Source organism: Lynx canadensis, chromosome C1 (genome assembly GCF_007474595.2).
Source record: "Lynx canadensis isolate LIC74 chromosome C1, mLynCan4.pri.v2, whole genome shotgun sequence".
In the NCBI taxonomy this organism is placed as follows: Eukaryota; Metazoa; Chordata; class Mammalia; order Carnivora; family Felidae; genus Lynx; species Lynx canadensis.
The window spans coordinates 217,655,671-217,678,605 of record NC_044310.1 but is presented as its reverse complement, the minus strand read 5'-3'; the positions used below and the strand labels follow the sequence as shown (position 1 = coordinate 217,678,605).

The 22,935-nt window shown below is 48.9% G+C and overlaps 1 protein-coding gene across 5 annotated transcripts in view; it reads left to right on the top strand.

Moving 5' to 3' along the window:
- COL6A3 (collagen type VI alpha 3 chain) overlaps positions 1–22,935 on the top strand; it is an 80,705-nt gene that overhangs the window by 10,539 nt on the left and 47,231 nt on the right. The window contains exons 2-8 of one of the 5 annotated variants that reach the window (XM_030325799.2): positions 3,352–3,472; positions 4,985–5,602; positions 11,017–11,619; positions 15,395–15,979; positions 17,672–18,271; positions 19,605–20,177; positions 21,775–22,383. In XM_030325799.2, the coding sequence (XP_030181659.1) occupies positions 3,382–3,472; positions 4,985–5,602; positions 11,017–11,619; positions 15,395–15,979; positions 17,672–18,271; positions 19,605–20,177; positions 21,775–22,383 (3,679 nt within the window). In that variant the 5' untranslated portion in view covers positions 3,352–3,381. The remainder of the gene's footprint in view (positions 1–3,351; positions 3,473–4,984; positions 5,603–11,016; positions 11,620–15,394; positions 15,980–17,671; positions 18,272–19,604; positions 20,178–21,774; positions 22,384–22,935) is intronic. The other 4 variants (XM_030325800.2, XM_030325802.2, XM_030325803.2 and 1 more) reach the window with 4 other exon arrangements.

The window sequence follows — 22,935 nt, the reverse complement described above, 5'->3', positions numbered from 1 at the left end:
AGGCACAGTGGATCTTGGAATCTCCTCTCTTGTTTATGGTTTTATTTTTCTCGAGTCCTCCAACTTTTGGCAGGCTGGCCTAGGGCCCACGCTCTGTGTCTTGCTGTTCCTCCCAGCTGGGCCACAAGATTTGGACTCCAGCTTCTCCCTCTGGGCCTGACCCCTGGCAGGCACGACCGTGGGCCTGAGCTCTGGTTTTCTTTGTGCCCCCTGCACCCATGTGCTTAGGTGGCAGACTGCATAAGGGGCTGTCTCTTTGTTCCCCTTGGCCCTCGATGCCGTCTCGCTGAGCAGTTCAGCCGGGCATTGGTCCTATGCCAAGGCCGCATCACTAATCAGTCAGACTTCCCTCTGCTATTGTGAGTTGTGTTGTTCTGTACGACAGCATTGACAATACCAGACCGTCCTTAACGTTGGCTTCATTAGCAATGTGGGTGGGGAAGGCGGAGCTCCTGCCTTGCACAGCGGACAGCTGTGAAGAGAATCTCTGGGCCCATGGAGTGCCTAGGGGCAAGAGGAAGGTCACGCTAGAAGGTCAAGCAGGTGCCAAAGCTTAGGCCTTAGGTGGAGCTCATTTCATAGCTCAGCTGGGACTTAGGGCAGAGATAATTTTCGCACCAGGTCTCAGTGTTACATCAGATTTTTTTTTTTTTTTAAGTTTAGAGAGACACAGAGTGTAAGCTGGGGAGAGGGGTAGAGGGAGAGAGAGAATGCCAAGCAGGCTCCATGCTTAGCACAGAGCCGGATGTGGGGCTCAATCCCACGAACTGTGAGATCGTGCCCTGGGCCGAAACAAGAGTCAGATGCTTAACCGACTGAGCCACCCAGGAGCCCCTGTTACCTGTTTCTGATCGTTGGCTGTGTCCCGGAAGTGGAGTCTCGCGGTATGTGTCTTTTTGGAACTGGCTCATTTCATTTATCCTAGCGTCCTCAGGGTTCATCCACGTTGTAGGGATATGATAGGATTCCCTTCTTTTTAAAGGCTGCATGAGATTTCATTGTATGCGTACATCGTCTTTATCCGTATCCATTCACCCATCGATGGGCATTCATGTTGTTTCCACCGCTTGGCTGTTGTGACTTGTGCTGCAGTGAATTGGGGTGTTGATGTATTTCTTTGCAATCCTGTTTCATTTATTTTGGCTATATGCCCAGAAGTGAGATTGCTAGTTTATACAGGAATTCTATTTTTGATTTTTTGAGGAAGCTCCATGTAGTTTTCTCTAGTGGCTGCATTGTTTTACATTCCCACCAACAGGGCACAAAGGTTCCAATTTTTCTGCCTCCTCATCGATAATTCTTGTTTACTATTTTTTTTTCATAGCCGTCATTCTAATGGGTGTGAGGTGATAGCTCATCGTGGTTTTGATTTATTTGCATTTCTCTGATGATTAATGATGTTGAGTATCTTTTCATATGCTTAACGGCCATTTGTGTATCTTCTTTGGAGAAATGTCTGTTCAAGCCCTTTTCCCATTTTTATTTTATTTATTTATTTTTATTTATTTTTTTGAGAGAGAGAGAGAGCGCGCGCGCGCACATGAGTGGGGGAGGGGCAGAGGGAGAGATGGATTCTTAAGCAGGTTCCATGCTCAGTGCAGAGCCTGACGCGGGGCTGGATCCCACGACCCTGGGATTGTGGCCTTAGCCGAAATCAAGAGTCAAGACGCTCAACCCGCAGAGCCACCGAGGCGCCCCTGGCCCTCTTCCCATTTTTAAGTCAGATTATTTTGTTGTTGTTGAGTTGTGGGAGTTCTTTATATATTCTGGATTTGAACCCTCATCAGATATATGGTTTGTGAATATTTTCTCCCATTCTGCAGGTTGCCCCTTTCACTCTGTTGGTAGTTTCCTCTGCCGCACAGAAGTTTTATACATTTGCTACAATCCCATTTGTCTGTTCTTGCTTTTGTAGCCTGTGCTGTTGGTGTCATATCCGAGAAATCATTGCCAAATCCACCATCATGCGGACTTTTCTATTTTCTTCTAGGAGTTTTATAGTTTCAGGTCTTACATTTCGATCTCTGACCCCATTTTGAGTTCATTTTTGTGAGTATTATAAAGGAAGCGTCTAATTTTGTTCTTTTGCACGTGGAGATGCACTTTTCGCAGCACCATTTGTTGAAGAGACTAGTCTTTCTTACTGTGTCGCCTGAACACCCTTATGAAGGATCATTTGGCCATATAAGTGAGGTGAGAGTTACTTCTGGCATCTCTGTTTTACTCTATTGGCCTACATGCCTGTCTTTATATTCTATTACCATACTGTTGTGATTACCATAGCTTTGTAATATGTTTTGAAATCAGGAAACGTGAAACCTCCAGCTATATTTTTCTTTCTTAATTTCTCAAGATCACTGTGGCTCTCTGGCTCTTTTGAACTTCCAAATGATTTTAGGATGTTTCCCCCCGGATTTCTACAAAAAAGGCCATTGGAATTTTGACAGAGGAGGGTGCCTTCTGGTTTGGGGTGAGGAGAGGGTTTTGTTTGCGGGGCAAAGATCTGCCCATCTGAACATGAGCGTGGCTGGTTGGAAGTCACGCTTGCGGCCACCAGCTGGTGCGTGGGGACGGGAGACCGCGCCACCAGGCGGCCCGCCCTCAGGTCTGGCTTCACAGGCTTGTTAATTCAACGGCCCTGGGCTTCTCATTCTGAGATTGGTGGTTGGCACACAGCAGGATTTTGCTGGGAAAAAAGTGCTAAACGGGAACAAGGGCGGGGCGCCTGGGTGGCTCAGTCGGTTAAGCGTCGACTTCAGCTCAGGTCATGATCTCACAGTCCGTGAGTTCGAGCCCCGCGTCGGGCTCTGTGCCGACAGCTCAGCACATGCTCTGTCTCTGTCTCAAAAATAAATAAAAACATTAAGAAAAAATTAAAAAAAAAAGCAACCGGAACAAGGGCAAGATTTGCAGTGGTCCCAGAGGCCATGGCCGTGTTGGCACACGCTCTGATTTGGGCAAAGCCCATTCTCTCCATGAACTGAAGATTTCCTGGGGGATTCTTTCAGACACCATCTACAGTTAAGCTGGGTGTCGCAGACCCACCACTTTCTGCGGCCACAAATACCTTTACCCTTGACTCTCTGTCTCTCCCTCTCTCTTTCTCCGCCATTTTCTGGGTGACATGCTGTTGTGGCCTGCCTCAGTCTGAGAGGAACGAAGGTTTAATTACCCATTTTGTTTGGTTTTGTTTTAGGTACGACCAAAGGAGTACCATCACGGGATTCAAAGATTTTCACTGACTGTGTAGTCAGCACTCCTTTTCGTAGAAGGGCTAAATCCTTGGTGCAGTGGTTTGTAATCTGAGCACCAGAACTGATCATTTTGCCTCCACCCTCTTTTCTTGTTTAGGTTCCCACTTGGTGCTTAGACACGTTCAAAATGAGGAAACATCGACATTTGCCCTTGGTGGCCACCTTTTGCCTCTTTCTCTCAGGCTTTTCTCTTACCCGTGCCCAACAGCAGCAAGCAGGTAAGATCCAGAAACACTTCTTACTTTTATTCAGAGGAAGGTGCTCTCTGATGTTTTGATCTTAGACCTCGTGAGTTTGAGCCAGAACTTAGATGTGACGTAGGGGATGGTGGAGCCCTTTGTCTCAGGATGTTCGTTCAATGCACAGACTTCTCCAGATGCTCTGTATCCAGTGAGAGATGGCCTACTTTTACTAACCCTTGGGTTGATATCTTGGAGTTGGTTCGCAAGTGGTTTGTTTTGACACTGGGTATGAGCAGAACGTTTGTGTCACAAACATTTCACCAAAATGAAGGGCTTTTCCGCACTCCTGGCCCTGGTTTGATCTCACGGCACCTAAAACCAGGATGAGACAATTATTGAGAGTAAGCATTATTTTCCTTGAAAACAAAACACCCAGATCACCCTCTTTGTATAATTCTGGATACAAAAAGACATTTTTCATCTAGAATCAAGTCTGGAAAAAAAACATTTCCCCAAATGATGAAAAAAAAAAAAAAAAGATCCAAATGAACCCTCTTAAGAATTTGCTTGCAGAGTTTTAGAAAACTTAGAAATGCTTCACGCACTATGAGTTTGGAGGGATGGCCTTGAGTCTCTCTCTCCTTTGCCTGGAGAGTTGGGTCTTGGGCAGGGATTCTCCCACTGGACGCGGTGGTCCTTAGATGGTGGGAGGCGAATGCCACCTCAAGGAAAGGGGAGCATTGCTTGGGGCATCAGGGAAGCCTGAGGTAAGTAGAGTCTGGGAGCTGGCTGTGTACAGCCAGCCTGGCCCACAGCTGCAGAAGGGCCCTCCTCGGGCACCCCCAGCCTGGTGCCCTGAACTTCCTGCTCCCACTGTCTTTGAGAAAGATAAATAATATCCCACATCTGCAAAGACTCTTCTGGCCCTGAAAAATATATAGTGACTAGCTAGGGTGCCTTTCTTCATGCCAAAAAGTCTGGGAACAATGAGACCTTTCCTTTCTCTCCAGTTATTGAAGTCTTCACGTAAGGAAGGCCTACTTGCCATGTGTATTTTTCTGGCAAAGTACGCCAAGCATCGGACGCTAGTTAACGTAAAGCGGTCATTTTCACTGTTCCTTCTTCTCGAGGCCCCGTTTCAGAGCCAAAAATGAAGAAGGAATTTTTAAAATGGCGGTTGGTTATCTCTGATGGAGTAGCCTGGTCTCATCAGGTGGGTGTCGGGGCTCAAACTGTCACAGAGAATCACGCTTGGGTTAAAAGACACGCCAGGGAATGTTTTCTCCCCCATTCTGGAGCCTGCTACTGGTTCATGGATGGGGTTCGTTGCATATGGAAGTTGGGCCAAGGGTTGCTGACCAACAGCTGTCCCTGTGCCCAGGTCCCTGCCCCTCAGGTAAAGTCCTCCCGCCTGCCCGTAGTGCAAGCGAGGTGCGGGCCACTCAGTTAACAGCACAGCGTAAGCCGAGTTAGGTTAGGAAGGCTTTGCGCCGATAGGAAGTAATTGCCGAACAGGAGAAAAATCTAAACCAATGTCTTTTTTTAAAGATGTCAAAAATGGTGCCGCTGCCGATATAATATTTCTAGTGGATTCCTCTTGGAGCATTGGAAAGGAACATTTCCAACTTGTTCGAGAGTTTCTATATGATGTTATAAAATCTTTAGCTGTGGGAGAAAATGATTTCCGTTTTGCTCTGGTCCAGTTCAACGGCAACCCACATACCGAGTTCCTGTTAAATACGTACCGTACTAATCAAGAAGTCCTCTCCCACATTTCCAACATGTCTTATATTGGGGGAAGCAATCAGACTGGAAAAGGATTAGAATACGTAATGCAGAATCACCTCACTGAGGCTGCTGGAAGCCGGGCCAGTGACGGAGTCCCTCAGGTTATTGTAGTGTTGACCGGTGGACACTCGGACGACGGCCTTGCTCTGCCTTCAGCGGAACTTAAGTCTGCTGATGTTAACGTGTTTGCAATTGGAGTTGAGGATTCAGATGAAGGAGCGTTAAGAGAAATAGCGAGCGAACCGCTCAATATGCATGTGTTCAACCTAGAGAATTTTACCTCACTTCACGACATAGTAGGAAGCTTAGTGTCCTGTGTGCAGTCATCCGTGGCTCCAGAAGGGGCTGGAGGCACAGAGACCCTTAAAGACATCACAGGTAATGGCACCATTGCCAAGCTGCTGCCTGCCTCGCTGTTCTTTGGAGATAAGCTTGGCAACTGCTGGCATTAAAGCAACACTGTGGCTAAAAGATGGGGGGGTGGGGGGGGGCGGGACCGGGAAGAGATGGCTGTTCACAGGTGTAAAAACAAAGGTTTGACCACGCTGTGTCGCCTCCTTCTAAGGTAGTGTTTTCACCTGCATCCAGGAGGGTGTTTTCTGAAACAATTACATTTTATTTTATTTAAAAAAGTTTTTTTTTTTTTTTAAGTTGACTTGTTTTGAGAGAGAGAGAGAGAGAGAGAGAGAAATCGAGCAGGGGAAGGGCAGAGAGAGAGAGAGAGAGAAGGAGAGAGAGAATCCCAAGCAGGCTCTGCACTGTCCGCACAGAGTCCGATGTGGGGCTTGAACTCACGACTGTGAGGTCATGACCTGAGTCGAAACCAAGAGTCGGACGCTTAATTGACTGAGCCACCCAGGCACCCAGAAACAGATTTTAATTCTAAAAAACCCCATTCTCATATTATGACCCCACGGGAGGGACTTCTGTGATCCTTAGCCAAGGAAGCGTGGCCAGGCGGGCAGTTCACAAAGATCCCTCCCATCTGTTATTGGGACAGAGAACCCGTGTCCTGGAGAGAGAGCACCGTGTTGTGAACGCACGGCAGGGCTTGCAAAGAGAGAGTGATGGAGGGGCAGGAGGATCTTCTTGGGAAGGAAATCCAGAATGGTGGCAAGTGAGTTCCTGTAGCAGCCCATGAGGGGGTCCTGCCCGGTGGGGAGGAGGGGGACGAGCTCACGGGGGCCAGGAGGGGGAGGAGTCCTAGAGACCTCTGGTCATGGGACCTGGGGGACGCTGCCACCACAGCGTATGGAGGGAGACCAAGGGCACATCATGGGGGTGCAGTAGTTTTGCGAGATGCTCACGGGGTGGCCCTCACGTGCGTAGGGCACGGTGGACAGGGGGCCGCTGGGGACCTGGGAGGCCGGTGCTCAGGAAGGTTAGCCACATAGACGTTAAAGTCTCTGGAGAGGAGCACAGGTGTGCCGTGTGGCTGCAGGCTGAGTGGGATATAAGGGAAACCCAAGGAAGGCTGGAGGTCCCTTCAGCGCGCTTAGCTGGGGAGGCGGGTGATTGTCTGAATGCAAGGGGGTGAAGGGGACAGGCAGCCTCCGCACCGGCCCCAGGAGGTGATCACAGGAGCGGGATTCACAGCCCGCTTTTCTCCTACGCTTTCAAAAGTGGTTGCCCCCCAGAGGGCTCAAAACCAGGAGGCGGGAGGCAGGGTGACATGTTGGATGGGGCAGGGAGAAGCAAGACTGGGGATTTTGAGACATAAATTGGCCAATCTAACTTTTTAATGCCTATTTATTTTTGAGAGACAGAGAGCACGAGCTGGGGAGGGGCGGAGAGAGAGGGAGACATGGAACCCGAAGTGGGCTCCAGACTCTGAGCTGTCAGCACGTCAGAGCCTGACGTGGGGTTTGAACCCACGGACCACGCGATCGTGACCTGTGCCGAAGTGGGACGCTTAACCGACTGAGCCCCCCAGGCGCCCCTAAATCGGTCAGTCTAAAGGGCCACACAGGAGGGGCTTGTGGAAAGACAGAAGGGGCACGTGGAGTCTGGAGAAAGGGAGGGCTTTCTGGACTGCAATCAGGATAACGGGGGAATTGTAGGTAAGCGGTATGGACGTCAGGTTTTTGTAACAGATTCAGAAAGCAGGGGTTAGGGAACAGTATGACTAGAGGTCAGGAGAAGGAACCAGTCGTCCTGGGCAGGCAGAGCTTGGATGGGAGAAGGGTTTCAGAACTAACCACCCACAAGGCATGTCGGGAGGCTGTTCATAAAATGGTCCGCCCAGTGGTTGCCCATGATTTCAACTCTGACAGCGGTGGGAATGCTAATGTCCTGCCAGCGGCTCTGCTTCTGACAGAGGAGCGGGTGACAGTCTGGATTCTGCCCGTTTAACCCCAAAAAGCGTTCTGTGCTACAAGTGACATGCCTCACCCGTGTTTCATGATACGTGTGTTGATCCTGCCAGATTATAGGAGAAGAAGGTGGGACCCCCCCCCCCCCCCAGAGCATCCCAAACCAAAATCTCCGGGGAACAAGGGGATGCTGTGAGGCTGCCTATACTGACTTTTCACCGATCATCACATTTCTGAATATAGGGATGATAAGTGATCCATGTCAGAAGGGTGAAGGGGTCAGTGGAGACACAGGACATCTTTTCTTTATTGCTGTTTTGGCCAAGTGAGGGAAAAGAGCGGACAAGTTTGCTTTTATGTTTAAATGAACAATCGTATTCTTACATGAATGCTAACTGAGCCTTTCAACATGGTACGTTTCCACACAGATGAAAAAAAACCTTTGTTTTTATGCCAAGAAAGCATCTCTGTCTTCTAGTGTCCAAGCCACTAGCAGCTCCGCGGTGGAAAATTAATCCGTTTATGTTGTCTTTTCTGATTAACTTCACTCTGCAATTCCTCCGGTATCACGTACCATTGCATGTTCCACAGCATAAACGTAAAATAATAATAATCCTCTGCTTCCAGAGGGCATTCTAGAGATTGCTAGTGAGTTAGGGCCATTTCTTCCCATTACCTGTCCGCTGGGTAACTCTTCCCCATAGAGTGTTCTTGACCGAAATCTATGGTGTGTATAAAACGTTAATGGTCCCCCCTGTTCTAAATGAACTCTACTCACATAATCAGTCTCTGAAGGTGGTGTTCTTTAAAATCTCCTTGTCATCCTTTTATAAATGCACATCACTAAAATGCATATCACTAAAATGTGCTCTGAAGTGAAAGCCCAAAGTGGTCTGTATTCGGTGAGGATTTCAGTGTGAGCCTTCTCTTCTTTGCAAAAGATGAACATTTAGAGCACTCACGAAATCAATCTACAGTTTTGTGTTTGCAGAGGAAACACACATATGATCTCTTTAATTTTTCTTAAAAAAAAAAAAAAAAGGAAGCATCCCACGAGCTGAGGAAGGCATTGTGCCCACATCAGTGTGCTCCAGAAAAGAATGTTTCCAACAGTGTTGAAGGAGCCTGACTTTTCCATGGACGCGGTGAAAGTTTTCTATGGAAAATGCCAGAGAAGGGTGTGTGTGATACGTGAGCCACGAAAGCGGAAAACCAGGCAACTTCACGTTGTAAATTTTAGTTAGAGCTGATTATCCTTAGACTTAAAACTGGTCATCGGTACGCCTTGCTGTACACAAGAACCCACAGCTCTTGTGTCTGTTTGAGGCTTCAGCTCACCTGGATAACACAGCATGCCAATGTGTGTCCCATCATTGTGTGCGTAAGAGGACAATGTTGTTTTTTCAGTGATGACAAATTATCCAACATTTTTCTATGACCTGCTGCAGTTCAGCCTTTAGGAGGAGAAAGGGTCAAGGGTTTTCCCACAGGGTTTCTCTTAATTTGTACACTATTATAAATTGCAACCAAAAAAGATAATAAATTAATTAAAAATTAATAAACGAATAAGGGATGTGTCATCCTATGTATTAGGTTATCGTTTCTCTCTTCCTGAGGACCCTAGGCTCCTAGCTAATCCTTCTTTTATTGGTATGCACATCTTTTACGGTCTCTCAGGGTCATCGGTTCACGCCTGGGAGAGGTTGAGGGATACAGTGGTGTGATGGACAGAGCCTACGGCTCATATGATGATGTGGGCCATTTCTATGGCACTGCACCCTCCCAAAGATCCTTCAGGAATCTTATGTTTTGGCTAAAGAAAAAGCAAATGCGTTGGGATTCCTAGCAAAGGCCCACTCTTATTTCATACTTTTGTGTGACACTTACTAAAAACACAAGATCTTAATTACTGTAGCAAGAAATTATCCTTCTCATTAACCCTCATGTTTCCAAGTTCTTATCTTTCCCTGTGCAAGGGATTCACCTGCAAGAACGTTGTCAGGGATTGTGTGTGAGGGGAGGAAGAGTTCTTCTGATTCAGGCAACCTCTGGCTCAGCTTTCATATGAGGGAACTTGAGTAAGAACATAGTTTCACTGTAGCAGAATTCTTTAATTTTAGGAGATAAGATTTGTATCCTGTTTCCACAGTGAAAATGGGAGCAACTTTTTCTGGACAAGGAAAAATTAATTTTAAACATAAAATGTTCACTGTCATGAGAAAGATCAGAACTCATGGTTTTACATACAGTGTTGTGATTATATCCCAAATATAGCTTCCTAAAATCTCAGAATATAAATATCACCTATGCTCACATACAGTCTTTTCCTGTTCCTAACACACACTTAAGTTATTAAAAAACATTCACCAGAATAATTTTTCTTTTCCTCTAGTTTTAAATCAGTCCAATTTAAATTTTCTAGTGGAGCCTTTGAAATATTTCACTCAGGTTTATAGATTATTAATTGCTACTCCTTACCCAATGCTTCTGTGAAGTCCCCATTTTCCATAGTGGAATGGAAGTTTCTAGTTTGCCATTGTAAGGAGGAAAGAGGCCAAGGTCCCTGTTTTTTTGTCCATCTGTGATCCAGGGTTTATTAGAGGCTCATGGTCTCGCTAGGCAGTCAGTTTAGGACGTCATAAAAATAAGGTTGGATAATTATGTCATGACTGGTTTCATATCACTCTGCTTAACATTGTTCTGCATTATGTGATTGAATACAGAGGCAATAAGAAAAGTACGTGAACAAAACATCTAGCCTAATCCCAGACCTGCATGTGAGTTCCATGCAACTCAATATCGTATGAGAAGAGAAGATCAAACCAAACATTTATCAGATATTTTTAAGATTAAAACTTGAAGTGTAGCTTGAGTTCTTCCTTTCAAATTCACAAAGTTGCGTGCAGGCCGCCATCTTGGTTTTTAAAGAGAAGAAACAGTAGTCATTCCAGGAATCAGGTGTTCAACATGCTGGGATGATAAGTCACCAAACCCTGACTCTGGGCTTCTGTTTCGTAGCTGTGGATTTGGGCCAAGAAAATTCCTATAAGCACTTGAGGATTATGAGAGAAACATCCAAAAACTAGAAATCATGTTTGGACCTCCTGTAGGTATGGTAACGCACAATTCCACGTAACAACATTTCCCTCCAAATTTAGTAGAAATTTCTAGAACACGTACTCACGATTCTTCCCCCGGAAAAGTGAATATGATGTTTTGAATTGTAACCACAAAGACGGTACAAATGAACATTTGATATAAATGTTCCTATTTTACGCCACTGTTCGCGAGGAGTTGCCTCTTATCCATTCAGAATGCAGAACTAAAAGAGAATTTCACATTCCTTAATCAACATGTGTTTTGTTTGTCTGTATTTCGTGTTTCTTATTGGTTTCCAAAGAAACATGTCAGAACACTGAACAATGCATGTGGTCACTTGTTCTAACGCTTTCACATTTTTTGCATTTCTTTCTTTTAAAGCACAAGACTCTGCTGACATTATTTTCCTTATTGATGGATCAAACAACACCGGAAGTGTCCATTTTGCAGTCATTCGCGACTTCCTTGTAAATCTCCTTGAGAGACTCTCGGTTGGAACTCAGCAGATCCGAGTGGGGGTGGTCCAGTATAGCGATGAGCCCAGAACCATGTTCTCCTTGGACACCTACTCCACCAAGGTGCAGGTTCTGGATGCAGTGAAAGCCCTTGCGTTCACTGGTGGGGAGCTGGCCAATATCGGCCTGGCCCTGGATTTCGTGGTGGAGAACCACTTCACCCGGGCAGGGGGCAGCCGAGTGGAGGAAGGGGTTCCCCAGGTGCTGGTCCTCATAAGCGCCGGGCCTTCTAGTGACGAGATCCGCGACGGGGTCATAGCACTGAAACAGGCTAGCGTGTTCTCGTTTGGCCTCGGAACCCAGGCCGCCTCCAGGGCAGAGCTTCAGCACATAGCTACCAGTGACAACTTGGTGTTTACTGTCCCGGAATTCCGTAGCTTTGGGGACCTCCAGGAGCAATTACTGCTGTACATTGTTGGCGTGGCCCAAAGGCGCATTGTCTTACAACCGCCAACCATTGTCACAGAAGGTACGTATGCTCTCCTCGCCATCTGTGTGGGAGTGGGGTGTTTTGTGTGTTGGTTTTTGTAGAAGCAAGGCAGGCACCTCCAGAACGCTTCGCCTCAGGAGAACCTGTAAGTACCCACGGCGGGGTCCTTCTGAGATAGGCTAGCTCTCGGGGGTGCAACACAAAAGATCCATGAGTGAGTGGAAAGCTCTCGTTAACACGTGCGTTGTCGAGGAAGTGTGCTTTTGAGGTGAATTCAAGAAAGCCGGTACTTGGAGACTATTCAACATCAATTGTATTATTCACTTGCGATCCAGTCATCTGAAAAATGGATCTCAGGGGCTCATTACAATTCTGAGAAAATTAGTCCAGGACGATGGCACGGCCTCTAAGCCCGCGTGTTACAAGCGCCCTTGCAGGTAGGTGAGGGCCGCCCCGTGGGGCCCTTTCTGTGCTGGGTATTGAGAGCTGCGCTTCTGAAGGTAAGAAACCACACGACGCTCACTTGGCGGGATATTTACGAGAAACCATTTTCCTGTCCGTCTCAAGTTTCGGGGTAGTTGCGTTGAGTCGCGAGGTCATGACGTACATCCATTCAAACTGAGGGCCTTTGGCAAAATAGCCCAACGGGACTCGTTTATAAACATCAAACGAATCGCATCACGTAACGAATACGCATTTAACAAGTGTGGGAGGAGAATGTGTTTTTCAAAATGGAAATAAGAATACGGTTTTGCCTGGCGCTGAGGCAGCTGAGCCTCAAGGCAGATCCGGTCGTGCCAACTTACATTAGTTGGTGATCTCCCCTGTCTGCCAGAGGTTACCAGTGGCCTTCTGCGTTATCACCGGGTAGGGAAAATCAGAATTGATGCAGAATTACATCCTGAAAATTCGCTTGATATTTCTAGACCTCCCTCTCACCGGACTACAACTTACCAAGGTTGCTCCAGGCTCGTGTGCGTGTGGACACACACGGATGGTTTCCATAGCTTTTGAAAACGATGAGGGAGCAGTAGGGCTGTAGCCGGGAGACCTGGCCTTCGGTCCCCGCTCTTACGTTAACCAGCTGTGTGATCCTGGGCAGGCTGCGCAACCACCCTGGGCTTGATTTCTTGAATGTATGAGAGAGGAGTTCCCCTGGATGAAGAGATTTCTGTTCCAGGAGAAGTTTCAAATTCTTTCTCCTTTTTATTTGTGGCAACACGTTGCTCACATTTCAGTTTTCCCTAGCTAACTCGAATATTACCTCCTCACACGCAGACAGCATCTTTAATCCTTGTGACCGATTTGTAATAGTTAACAAATGTTCCTGGCGATCTGGTCTGAGCTGGATACACAGTGCTTGCTGGCGGACGAGAGAGATGTGGCCGCCGGCCTGTTGCGGGATAATGGGGAGCTGGTGGAAATGGGGGCCAGTGTCCAGACGCAAATATTCTGAGGGTCAGAAGTTGTGTGGGGCTGTACACAGAAGAACAGGGGGAGAGAGCTTTGGACAGGGTGGCCGGGGAAGGCCAGTTGGAGAAGCTGCAAGATAGAAAGGGGGCAGCAGGTGAAGAACAAAGGGACGGTGTTCCAGGTGCCGTGGCTCTGGGGCACCGAGGAGCCTGGCTGCTTTCCAGAACTTTCAGCAGGCCGTGGGGCTGGAGCTCGTTTGATACATGGAGGCTGGAGAAGCAACCAGTTTAGGGGGTGAGCGTGAAGCCTAGTGCCGAGGCGTGTCTCAAGGGCTGGAGAGGTTGCCAGGGCCCTGAGCTGCTGAGAAGCTGAGGAGAATGAGACCAAGAGCCCCACTGCGTGTGTCCACACGTGCAGGTCACTGTGGCCCTGGCAGATCAGTGTCACTCCAGTGCCAGGGGCGCGTGGAGAGGAGGGGTGGGAGAAGCGGGTGAGGGCAGAGGACGCACCCTGCAGGGGGTAGTGGTGCAGGTGAGGCCAGCAGCCCACTGACTGGCAGGACCTTCAGTTTCACCTCCCAACAAGGGTGTTTCAAACCCAGTCCGAGCAGAAGACAGCTCTGTTTGGGTTGGCATCACATGCCAGGAAGGGGGACGTCGCTTACTGGAGGTGGGGGGGGGCTGCCACTCAACAGCTGAGTGAGTCAGCCTGCTGGTCGGGGTGACAGCTGACCTGTCTTTTTATTCATCTCCCGTGTATATTGCATACATATATGCCTATACAGGCATGGGATGCCGGAATCTCAGTAGCACTTCTACATCAGTGGTGTAGGAGGGCTATGTGTGTGTGTGTGTGTGTGTGTGTGTGTGTGTGCCTCCAGGCAGGTTCACTATCCATGTGTGCATGAAATGCCACACATGTGGTTAACCGTGCATACATGCATATGTGTGCATATATGTATGTCTTTTACGTACATGTTGAGGGAAGGAGAGGGCAGGGCCGTGTGGCATTCCGTGTCTTTCGCACGTACATAGAGGGAGAATCCCGCGTGTATGCACGTCTCTATGGAGAGCTTAAGGACTTGGAATTCATTCTTTCTACCATAAGCTGATGTCAAAGCAGTGGTCTCCATGTGCCTGTCCTTGTGTGCTTTGCATCTATGTGTGCATTTACGTGTTTTCTCTTTTCATAAAAATTCTTTTGATGTTTTATTTATTTTTGAGAGAGAGAGGAGAGAGAGAGAGAGAGGGAGAGACTGAGCGCGAGTGGGGGAGGGGCAGAGAGAGAAGGAGACACAGAATCCGAAGCAGGCTCCAGCCTCTGAGCTGTCAGCACAGAGCCCGACGCGGGGCTTGAACTCATGAGCTTTGAGATCATGACCTGAGCTGAAGTTGGATGCTGAACCAACTGAGCCACTGAGGCGCCCCTACGTGTTTTCTCTTAAAGAGGAGAGTTTGGACGAGTGATGTCCGTATAGTCAAACGTCAAGGTATATAATCCATCCGACAGTGTGGAGTATTGGAGGCCTCCTCACGTCCAGATACTTAATAAACTGTAAGCACTCCTCCCTCTATATTCTTGTGAGTGTTGGAAGTCCTAGCAGGTTTTTGGATTGGGTGTCATGCCTGACACGGTACTTTGTGCCCACAGCTCAGGTGGGCGTACGGCAGGTGGACACAAGCTTAGAGTCACAAGCTAGTGACCTTGCCCAGCTGTCTTTGCTTTGTAGTTTATCACAGTCCTGATACGTAAGTTGCACCTTCATGGTGCAGGTCTCTTAAATGAAAATCCTTCTGTGCCTCTTGCTGGTTTTGACATCGATTTCCTTTTTATAAGTTTTGTGATGTCAAGGAATTGTTTTTGTTTTTTTTTTTTTCATTGCCTGAACAACCCAGGCACGGAGAAGAGAACGGAAGGCAACGGGGGTGTGCCTGCTCTATACTTTTGTACTTGGCAGTGGGTGTTTATGAAGTCACAGTTGTGAGATGAAGCGCCCTCTGTGTAGACACTGATCGCTCCTTTAAGTATTTAAGATCTAGCTTCATTCTGGACCCTAAAATCTAACCTACAGACTTTTGGCAGAAAAGGGCTTCCTGGCTTTTTTACTGACAACATGCTGCACAGGTGGTTGCTAAAGCTCATTTTGTTTTTGTGCAACTATTTTGTCAAAGGTACTAAGGGGGTGGGGGTGGGTGGGTCAGGAGCCCTACCTGCCACCCCATAGGGAGGATGCAGCTGTCACTGATGTGTGTTACGACTGGTTCTTCGGGGACTCCCGCTGACCTCACACTGGCCAGAGCAGATGGGAGTGCCCCTTGAGTAGCGTTAGCTGTAGAGACGGTCGTAGTTGAATGTGACAGGTAAGGCCATTGTACTCACCTTATAACGTTGCTACCTACAGTCATTGAAGTCAACAAGAGAGACATAGTTTTCCTGGTGGATGGCTCATCCGCACTGGGACTGGCCAACTTCAATGCAATCCGAGACTTCATTGCCAAAGTCATCCAGAGGCTGGAAATCGGACAGGATCTTATCCAAGTGGCAGTGGCTCAGTACGCAGACACTGTGAGGCCAGAGTTTTATTTCAATAGCTACCCCAGTAAAAGGGAAGTCATTGCCGCCGTGCGGAGAATGAAGCCCATGGAAGGCTCGGCCCTGTACACGGGCTCTGCTCTGGACTTTGTTCGGAATAACCTGTTCACTAGCTCGGCTGGCTACCGGGCCGCCGAGGGGGTCCCAAAGCTTCTGGTGCTGGTTACAGGCGGTAAGTCCCTAGATGAAATCAGCCAGCCCGCCCAGGAGCTGAAGAGAAGCAGCATCATGTCCTTTGCCATTGGGAACAAGGTTGCCGACCAGGCTGAGCTGGAAGAGATTGCTTTCGATTCCTCCCTGGTGTTCATCCCCGCCGAGTTCCGAGCCGCCCCTTTGCAAGGCGTGTTGCCCGGCTTACTGGCGCCTCTCAGGACCCTCACCGGAACCACTGAAGGTATGGTGGGGAGCAAGTCAGATGCACAGCAGGGTGGTCTCCAGGTAGAGCCTTTGAGCTTAGATGAGAGATGGCTCTTAAATGATGGGAACGAGAGTGATAAACAGAATTTATTTCGGGCTTCCTTTAGTTGGGGATTGTGTGACTTAAATGCCATATGATACGGATGTATGTTTTAAAATACCATATGATAAGAATTGTATGAACTTTCCAAATCATCAAGTAGAAATCTTATGACGGAAGCTATAGGACCAGGACCACTCGTCCTTACTGCTTCTGGCCTAGGAGGTCACTTCTCAGTTGTTACCTCTTGTCAGATCCCAGGGCTCTGTGTCTCCCAGTGACTCCTGTCCAGCCTCCTTCTGCCACCACCAAGATGTGGCCTGGCTCTTGCTTTCCTGAGCTGACAGTCCCCTCTCAGTGGCCCAGCCCCGAACGGTGCAGAACATTAACCCTCTCTCCTTTTTCTAAGGGTCTTTCCTTCAGTCAGTGAATGGGCATGGAGACAAAAAGCCCAGTGGTTTCTAAAATCTTTCATTTAATATGATTGTCAGGGAAAAGTTATTTTGAAAGACACGATAGCGGTCTATGAGCTTACAAGTGGATGAGTACAATTCGCCGTCCTTAATGAAGATGAATATCACGGCAACCGGCTTTTCCGCCACACAAGTGCACCACTGGAGGACTGTTGGATGCATGACTCACGTTGCATGATGCATGCTTTCTCCCCAGGCTCTCTGCTCTTCCGAAAGCCTCCTTCTCTTCTCCTTACCTCCTGCACACTTCCGGTCCACACTTTCATGGCCAAAGTTGATGGATAGACCGTAGGATGAAATTAGTTGTTAGGTTTAAATTTTAGGGAGACACCAGGGACGAGAGGGGAGATAATTTTCCTAAAGGCATGTTGTACTAAATGTGTTGCTACGTATCCTCTAATTTGAGCACTCTACTTGTGATTCATCGTGTGTATAACCTCAGCCAGACGTGGCAGCTAGTCTTTTTGTACTTTAATGTGTTTCCACGATGCTATTATCTCACCTTGGAGGAATTCCCACGGGCTCTCCGTTGGATTATTGCCCGACAATGCCGTGACTCCCCACAGAAGAAGGGTACCGGTAGAGAATGACAAAGGGCTGGTCCTAGGAATGCTTCAGGATGAGAACGTTCCAGTTTTATTATTATTTTTTTAAACCTTCAGGATCTCATGTTCTCAGGTGGACTCGGGCTAACACTCGTAATCTATCTGTAAGCGGAAATCTCTCTGCAAATGTGTAGAGGTGAATCCCGGGGACCCCCGTCTCACACACGTAAACCTGACCGTGACCGTGGTCATAGATAGGACTGAGGCAGAAAGGCACAGGTCCCTGGTGGCGTTCGCTTCTAGGGAAGGAATGTTCCACTTGGAGGATTCTGATCATTTTTGTTGGTTGCAAACGTCCTAACTTTGGCACTGTATCTTTCCGCGAGCCAACTTGGTTTCGTCAACTTGGCTATCGATATGCCTCACAAACACCAGCCGCCACCGGTGGAAAATATGCAGCCCTCTGCCATATTTTACGAGATGGACGTGCTTTGCCTCACCGACTGTCTGTGTGTTCTGAATGTTGGCATGTGTGCCCCGTGTCGCAGGCACACATGGCATGCCCTCCGCGGTTGTCTGTGTCTCACTTTGTTTTCTGTGCTCCACTGCAGTTCACGTAAACAAAAGGGATATCATCTTTCTTTTGGATGGATCGCTCAACGTTGGCAAGACCGATTTCCCTTATGTGCGGGACTTTGTAATGAACGTAGTTAACAGCCTTGATGTCGGCAGCGACAATATCCGTGTCGGTTTAGTGCAATTTAGCGACACGCCGGTAACAGAGTTCTCCCTAAACACATACCAGACAAAGTCAGATTTGCTTGCTCATCTGAGGCAGCTGCAGCCCAAGGGGGGGTCGGGCCTGAACACCGGCGCGGCCCTGAGCTATGTCCATGCCAACCACTTCACCGAAGCTGGCGGCAGCAGGATCCGCGAACACGTGCCACAGCTCTTGCTCCTGGTCACAGCCGGGCAGTCCGAGGACTCCTATGGGCAAGCTGCCAACGCCCTAGCGCGCGCAGGCGTCCTGACCTTTTGTGTGGGAGCTAGCCAGGCGAATAAGGCAGAGCTTGAGCAGATCGCTTTTAACCCGAGCCTGGTGTATCTCATGGACGATTTCAGCTCCCTGTCAGCCTTGCCTCAGCAGCTGATTCAGCCCCTAACCACATATGTTAGTGGAGGTGTGGAGGAAGTTCCATTCGCCCAGCCAGGTAAAGCTCCCCAGCTGCGCGGGGCTCCCTTCCCCCAACACCTCCCCGGTGGCAGGTGGCCCAGCCTGAACTCCAGCGTGCGGTGAACTGTAGAAGGAAGAGCGGATTTCTGTGCTTGAAGTAATTTGGGGGCTTGAGACACTGTACCAGCAAGTTGAGGTTGTCTGTCTAAGGTTCATTAATGAAAGAAAGGTCTGGGAAATGCAGCTTATGTCCCTCCCATCTTATCCCGGCTCCCCCCACCACCTTTTTTTGCCCCAGTGCCCGTGAAGTTTCTGGAACACACATCCAGACGGAAGGGAGAGCGCGAGGGATTGACGCCCTCTCGTATCGGAGAGTGCGATGGGGCCGGTTAGAAATATTAACTAACTTAAGTATAGGAAAAGAAAACAACAACAAAAAAAGACACTGACATTTTATTTATATGATTCTTTCATGTTCAGAATCTGCTGTATACACAAAAGTTATTTTTTACAAACCCAACAAGGGCTGCATCTTTATGTGATGATAAAATGATTTCCAAAGGAAGTCGGGAATATTCCTGTTCTTGCAGATTAATGCGGTGCTGAGGCCCGCATGCGTGGGACCTGCCAGCTTGGGGACACCACACAGAGGGGGAGCAAGACTGAGCCAGTTTGAAACCTAATCAAATACCTTCAAGAACCGTTTGACCTGAAAATTATGTTCCCGTTACATGCTACATGTTGTGGCCCCCTGTGGGCCTTCAGCCCTGTTTTCTGTTGGCTTAGTGTAGCAGATTGGGATGCACTGACAGACAGCCTGACCCACAGAGCAACGATGGGTGCTATTTGGGGTCCTGGCCCATAACTTCAAACTTAGTGAAAAGAAAATCCAGTTAGAGCAGATACGTGTCGACTCAGTTATCTATGGGTGGCTAACCCACATCAGCCTCTGGCGCTAAAGACTGGTCAATTTTTAAGACAAAGGACAATAAGGACCACGTTTTCCGTAGCTTGATTTATAACGGCTTGAAAACACTGTTCTCTTACAGTGATTGCCACCAAGAATAGGACCCTCTGGGGCTTATGTTGTTTTGCTTTGTGGAAGAAGCACGGTGCGGGATCGGGTAGACCCCTCCGGTTCTAGGCCTTGGCAGATATGAACTGCTCTGAAATGGGGCGTCTTAATGACAGCTGGTGCTTCAGGCTTCGACAACGGGTTTTCTCCCCTCTTGCTGGTACAGTGATCATTAGATGAATTATGTGACCCCCCCCCCCCCCCGTTACCAAATCCTAGTGGCGCTGGGCTGAAGTCACTCTGGTGCCCGTCAGGTTCTCATCCCTCACTGTGTCCTAACCTACTTCTGTTGTAGAAAGCAAGCGAGACATTCTGTTCCTCTTTGACGGCTCAGCCAATCTCGTGGGCCAGTTCCCTGCTGTCCGCGACTTTCTCTACAAGGTTATCGACGAGCTTGACGTGAAGCCTGACGGGACCCGGATTGCGGTGGCTCAGTACAGTGATGATGTCAGGGTGGAGTCCCGTTTTGATGAGCACCAGAACAAGCCCGAGATCCTGAATCTCGTGAAGAGAATGAAGATCAAGACGGGCAAAGCCCTCAACCTGGGCTACGCACTGGAGTACGCACAGAGATACATTTTTGTGAAGTCCGCCGGAAGCCGGATCGAGGATGGAGTGGTTCAGTTCCTGGTGCTGCTAGTTGCAGGAAGGTCCTCGGATCGTTTGGACACACCGGCACTCAACCTGAAGCAGAGCCAGGTGGTGACCTTCATACTGCAGGCCAAGAACGCAGATCCCGCCGAGCTGGAGCTGATGGTGCCGTCCCCCGTCTTCATCCTGGCCGCGGAGTCACTCCCCAAGATCGGAGACCTTCAACCCCAGATCGTCAATCTCTTAAAATCCGTGCAGGATGGGGCGCCGACACCAGGTACGGCATGGGAATTCTGGTTGCTTCTGCGGCCCGGTACTGGAGGGTATGAGTCACAGTAGGCCGCTGACTCTTTCCCCACTTGAATTGTCTAACGGTCCTCAGGGCAAAACAGGAGAATCCGGGTGACGTGAGAGTATTTCATCATTAGGGTCACCTGGTGTGGCTCAGTCGGTGAAGCCTCTGACTTTGGCTCAGGGCACGATCTCACGGTTCATGAGTTTGAGCTGTGCGTGGGGCTCTGTGCTGACAGTGCGGAGCCTGCTTGGGATTCTCTCTCCCTCTGTCTCTGCCCCTCCCCTCCTTGAGTGCTCTCTCCACCCCCCCCCCCACTCTGTATCTCAAGATAAAACTTCAAACAAATTAAAACAATAAGTTAAAAAAAGAATTTCTCATAATTAGGTACATAGTAAAGATTTAGACATACCAGTAGTTAAAGATCCATTTAAAAACACTATTTTTACTATAAGCACAATAAAAGCCACACCCGTAGATACATTACAGCTAAAACAGTCTTCGTCCGTATGATCTACCAGTGTCTTACTTTAAGCGGGTCTCACCGTGCTGTAATTCATCCACAGTCCACTTACCAAGAATACAAGGTGTGATGAGAGGGGGGTAGATCCACACCCTAACTGCCGACCCAAAATTTCCAGCTGCTACCCCACGTTACCATGACTTGGTGTTTAACCGCTTTCCGTTTGTTGGTAAAAATGCGGTGAAGAAAGTCGTTAATTGCACCTATAACCCTTTGGAAAAAAACCCCGAGAATTTCGAACCTCTACATCGACTACGGGGCCCACACGCTGTTGGCTTTGGATGGTAACCCAGACATCTGGTCTGTATGTTTCCCTGTCGCCCCGCTGTGACTTAACAACAAATCATTTGAAACCCCCTCTGTGCAACATGCTAATGGGCAGGCAGGGTGTACCGTCCTGTTTCTCCCCTGCCCAACACCGTTTCTTGAGGACACCTTGGAAAGTTGACAATGCTGCACAGGCACCGAAGGTTCTGAATTAAAGGCCTGTCCTTCTATCTACCTACCTGTCTGTACTGCTGTATTCATCTTTGATTTCCGCTGTGCCAAATTACCATAAATTTAGTGGCTTAAAACAAAATGAATGCATCGTCTTCCGTTTTCAAGGTCAGCAATCCGAAGCCAGTTTCACTGGGCTAAAAGCAAGGTGTCAGCCAGATTGCACTCCTTTGGGAGGCTCTGGTGGGTCATCCGTTTCCTTGCCTCGTGTGGCCTTCCCTCCTTGGCTTGTGGACCCTTCCTGCATCTTCAAAGCAGCAGCGAACCCTCTTCTCTCTTCTCTGATCTCTGCTTCTACCTTAAAGTTCTTCCTTGAACTCTCATCGTCTCCTCTCCTTCTTAGAGGGACATGGGATTGATTACACTGGGTCTGCCTGGATAACCCAGGATAATTTTCTCATTCCCCAAGCACTTAATTCAGTCATACCCGCAAAGTCCCCTTCACAAGTTCTGGGGATTCTCGATCGGCTACCTTTGTGGGGCCATTCTTCAGCCCTCCACGATCTGTGGGAGATGGTCCCTCTCGGGTCCTGTGTGTCATGGATGCTGTCTCTCTCCCAGTTTCAGGTGAAAAGGATGTGGTGTTTCTGATAGATGGCTCTGAGGGTGTCAGGAGCGGCTTCCCTCTGTTGAAAGAGTTTGTCCAGAGAGTGGTGGAGAGCCTGGATGTGGGCCCAGACCGGGTTCGTGTGGCCGTGGTACAGTACAGCGACCGGACCAGACCTGAGTTCTACCTGAATTCATACATGGACCAGCAGAGTGTGGTCAGTGCCATACGCAAGCTGGCCCTCCTGGGAGGGCCGGCCCCCAACACCGGGGCCGCCCTGGACTTTGTCCTGAGGAATATCCTGATCAGCTCGGCCGGAAGCAGGATAGCAGAAGGTGTCCCCCAGCTCCTGATCGTCCTCACGGCTGACAGGTCTGGGGATGACGTGAGGGGCCCCTCCGTGGTCCTGAAGAGGGGAGGGGCAGTGCCCATCGGCATTGGCATCGGGAACGCCGACATCACAGAGATGCAGACCATCTCCTTTATCCCCGACTTTGCCGTGGCCATTCCCACCTTCCGGCAGCTAGGGACCGTCCAGCAGGTGATCTCCGACAGAGTGATTCAGCTCAGCCGGGAAGAGCTGAGCAGGCTGCAGCCAGTTTTGCTCCCCCCAACGAGCCCGGGTAAGGAGGGGATTCCTTGGGTCATTGTTTCTAGAAACATCCGGGGCTACTCGTTTGGCCCGTGGGCTCTGAGTGTTCTCTGTTGGTTTCCTCTGCCTTGTGGGGTGGGGGGCGGGGACTGGCTTTTCATGAAGAATTAGGAGCCGTGTGCCTTTGGTCTCAGTGGCCGGAAGTGGCACAGGCCTGGGGACATGCTGAGATTCATGTTTGGGGCCAAATTAAAGTTTCAAAGAGGGGCAGGTGCATGCTTTAGTGCAGACCCCCCACGTCTGTGTAGAGGCTTCTGCACAGATATCAGAAGGGACAGGGCCATCTAGCTGGTGGCCCTAGTTCAATGTCAGTTCTGTGCTGCCCCTGGAAGGTCCAGTCGGCAGCCTTCTGTGATCAGGGAGGGAGCTTGACCATAGGGTCCACCCAGCTGGGGGCACAGTCTCTGAAATATTGGTGTTTCTAGAGCCCAAGAGTGATGATTGCTTTTGACTTGCCTGGTGCTAAGAAGTAAATGGATTAACTGGCAGTATCCCAACTTGCTCTTATGACTGCAAGATTTAT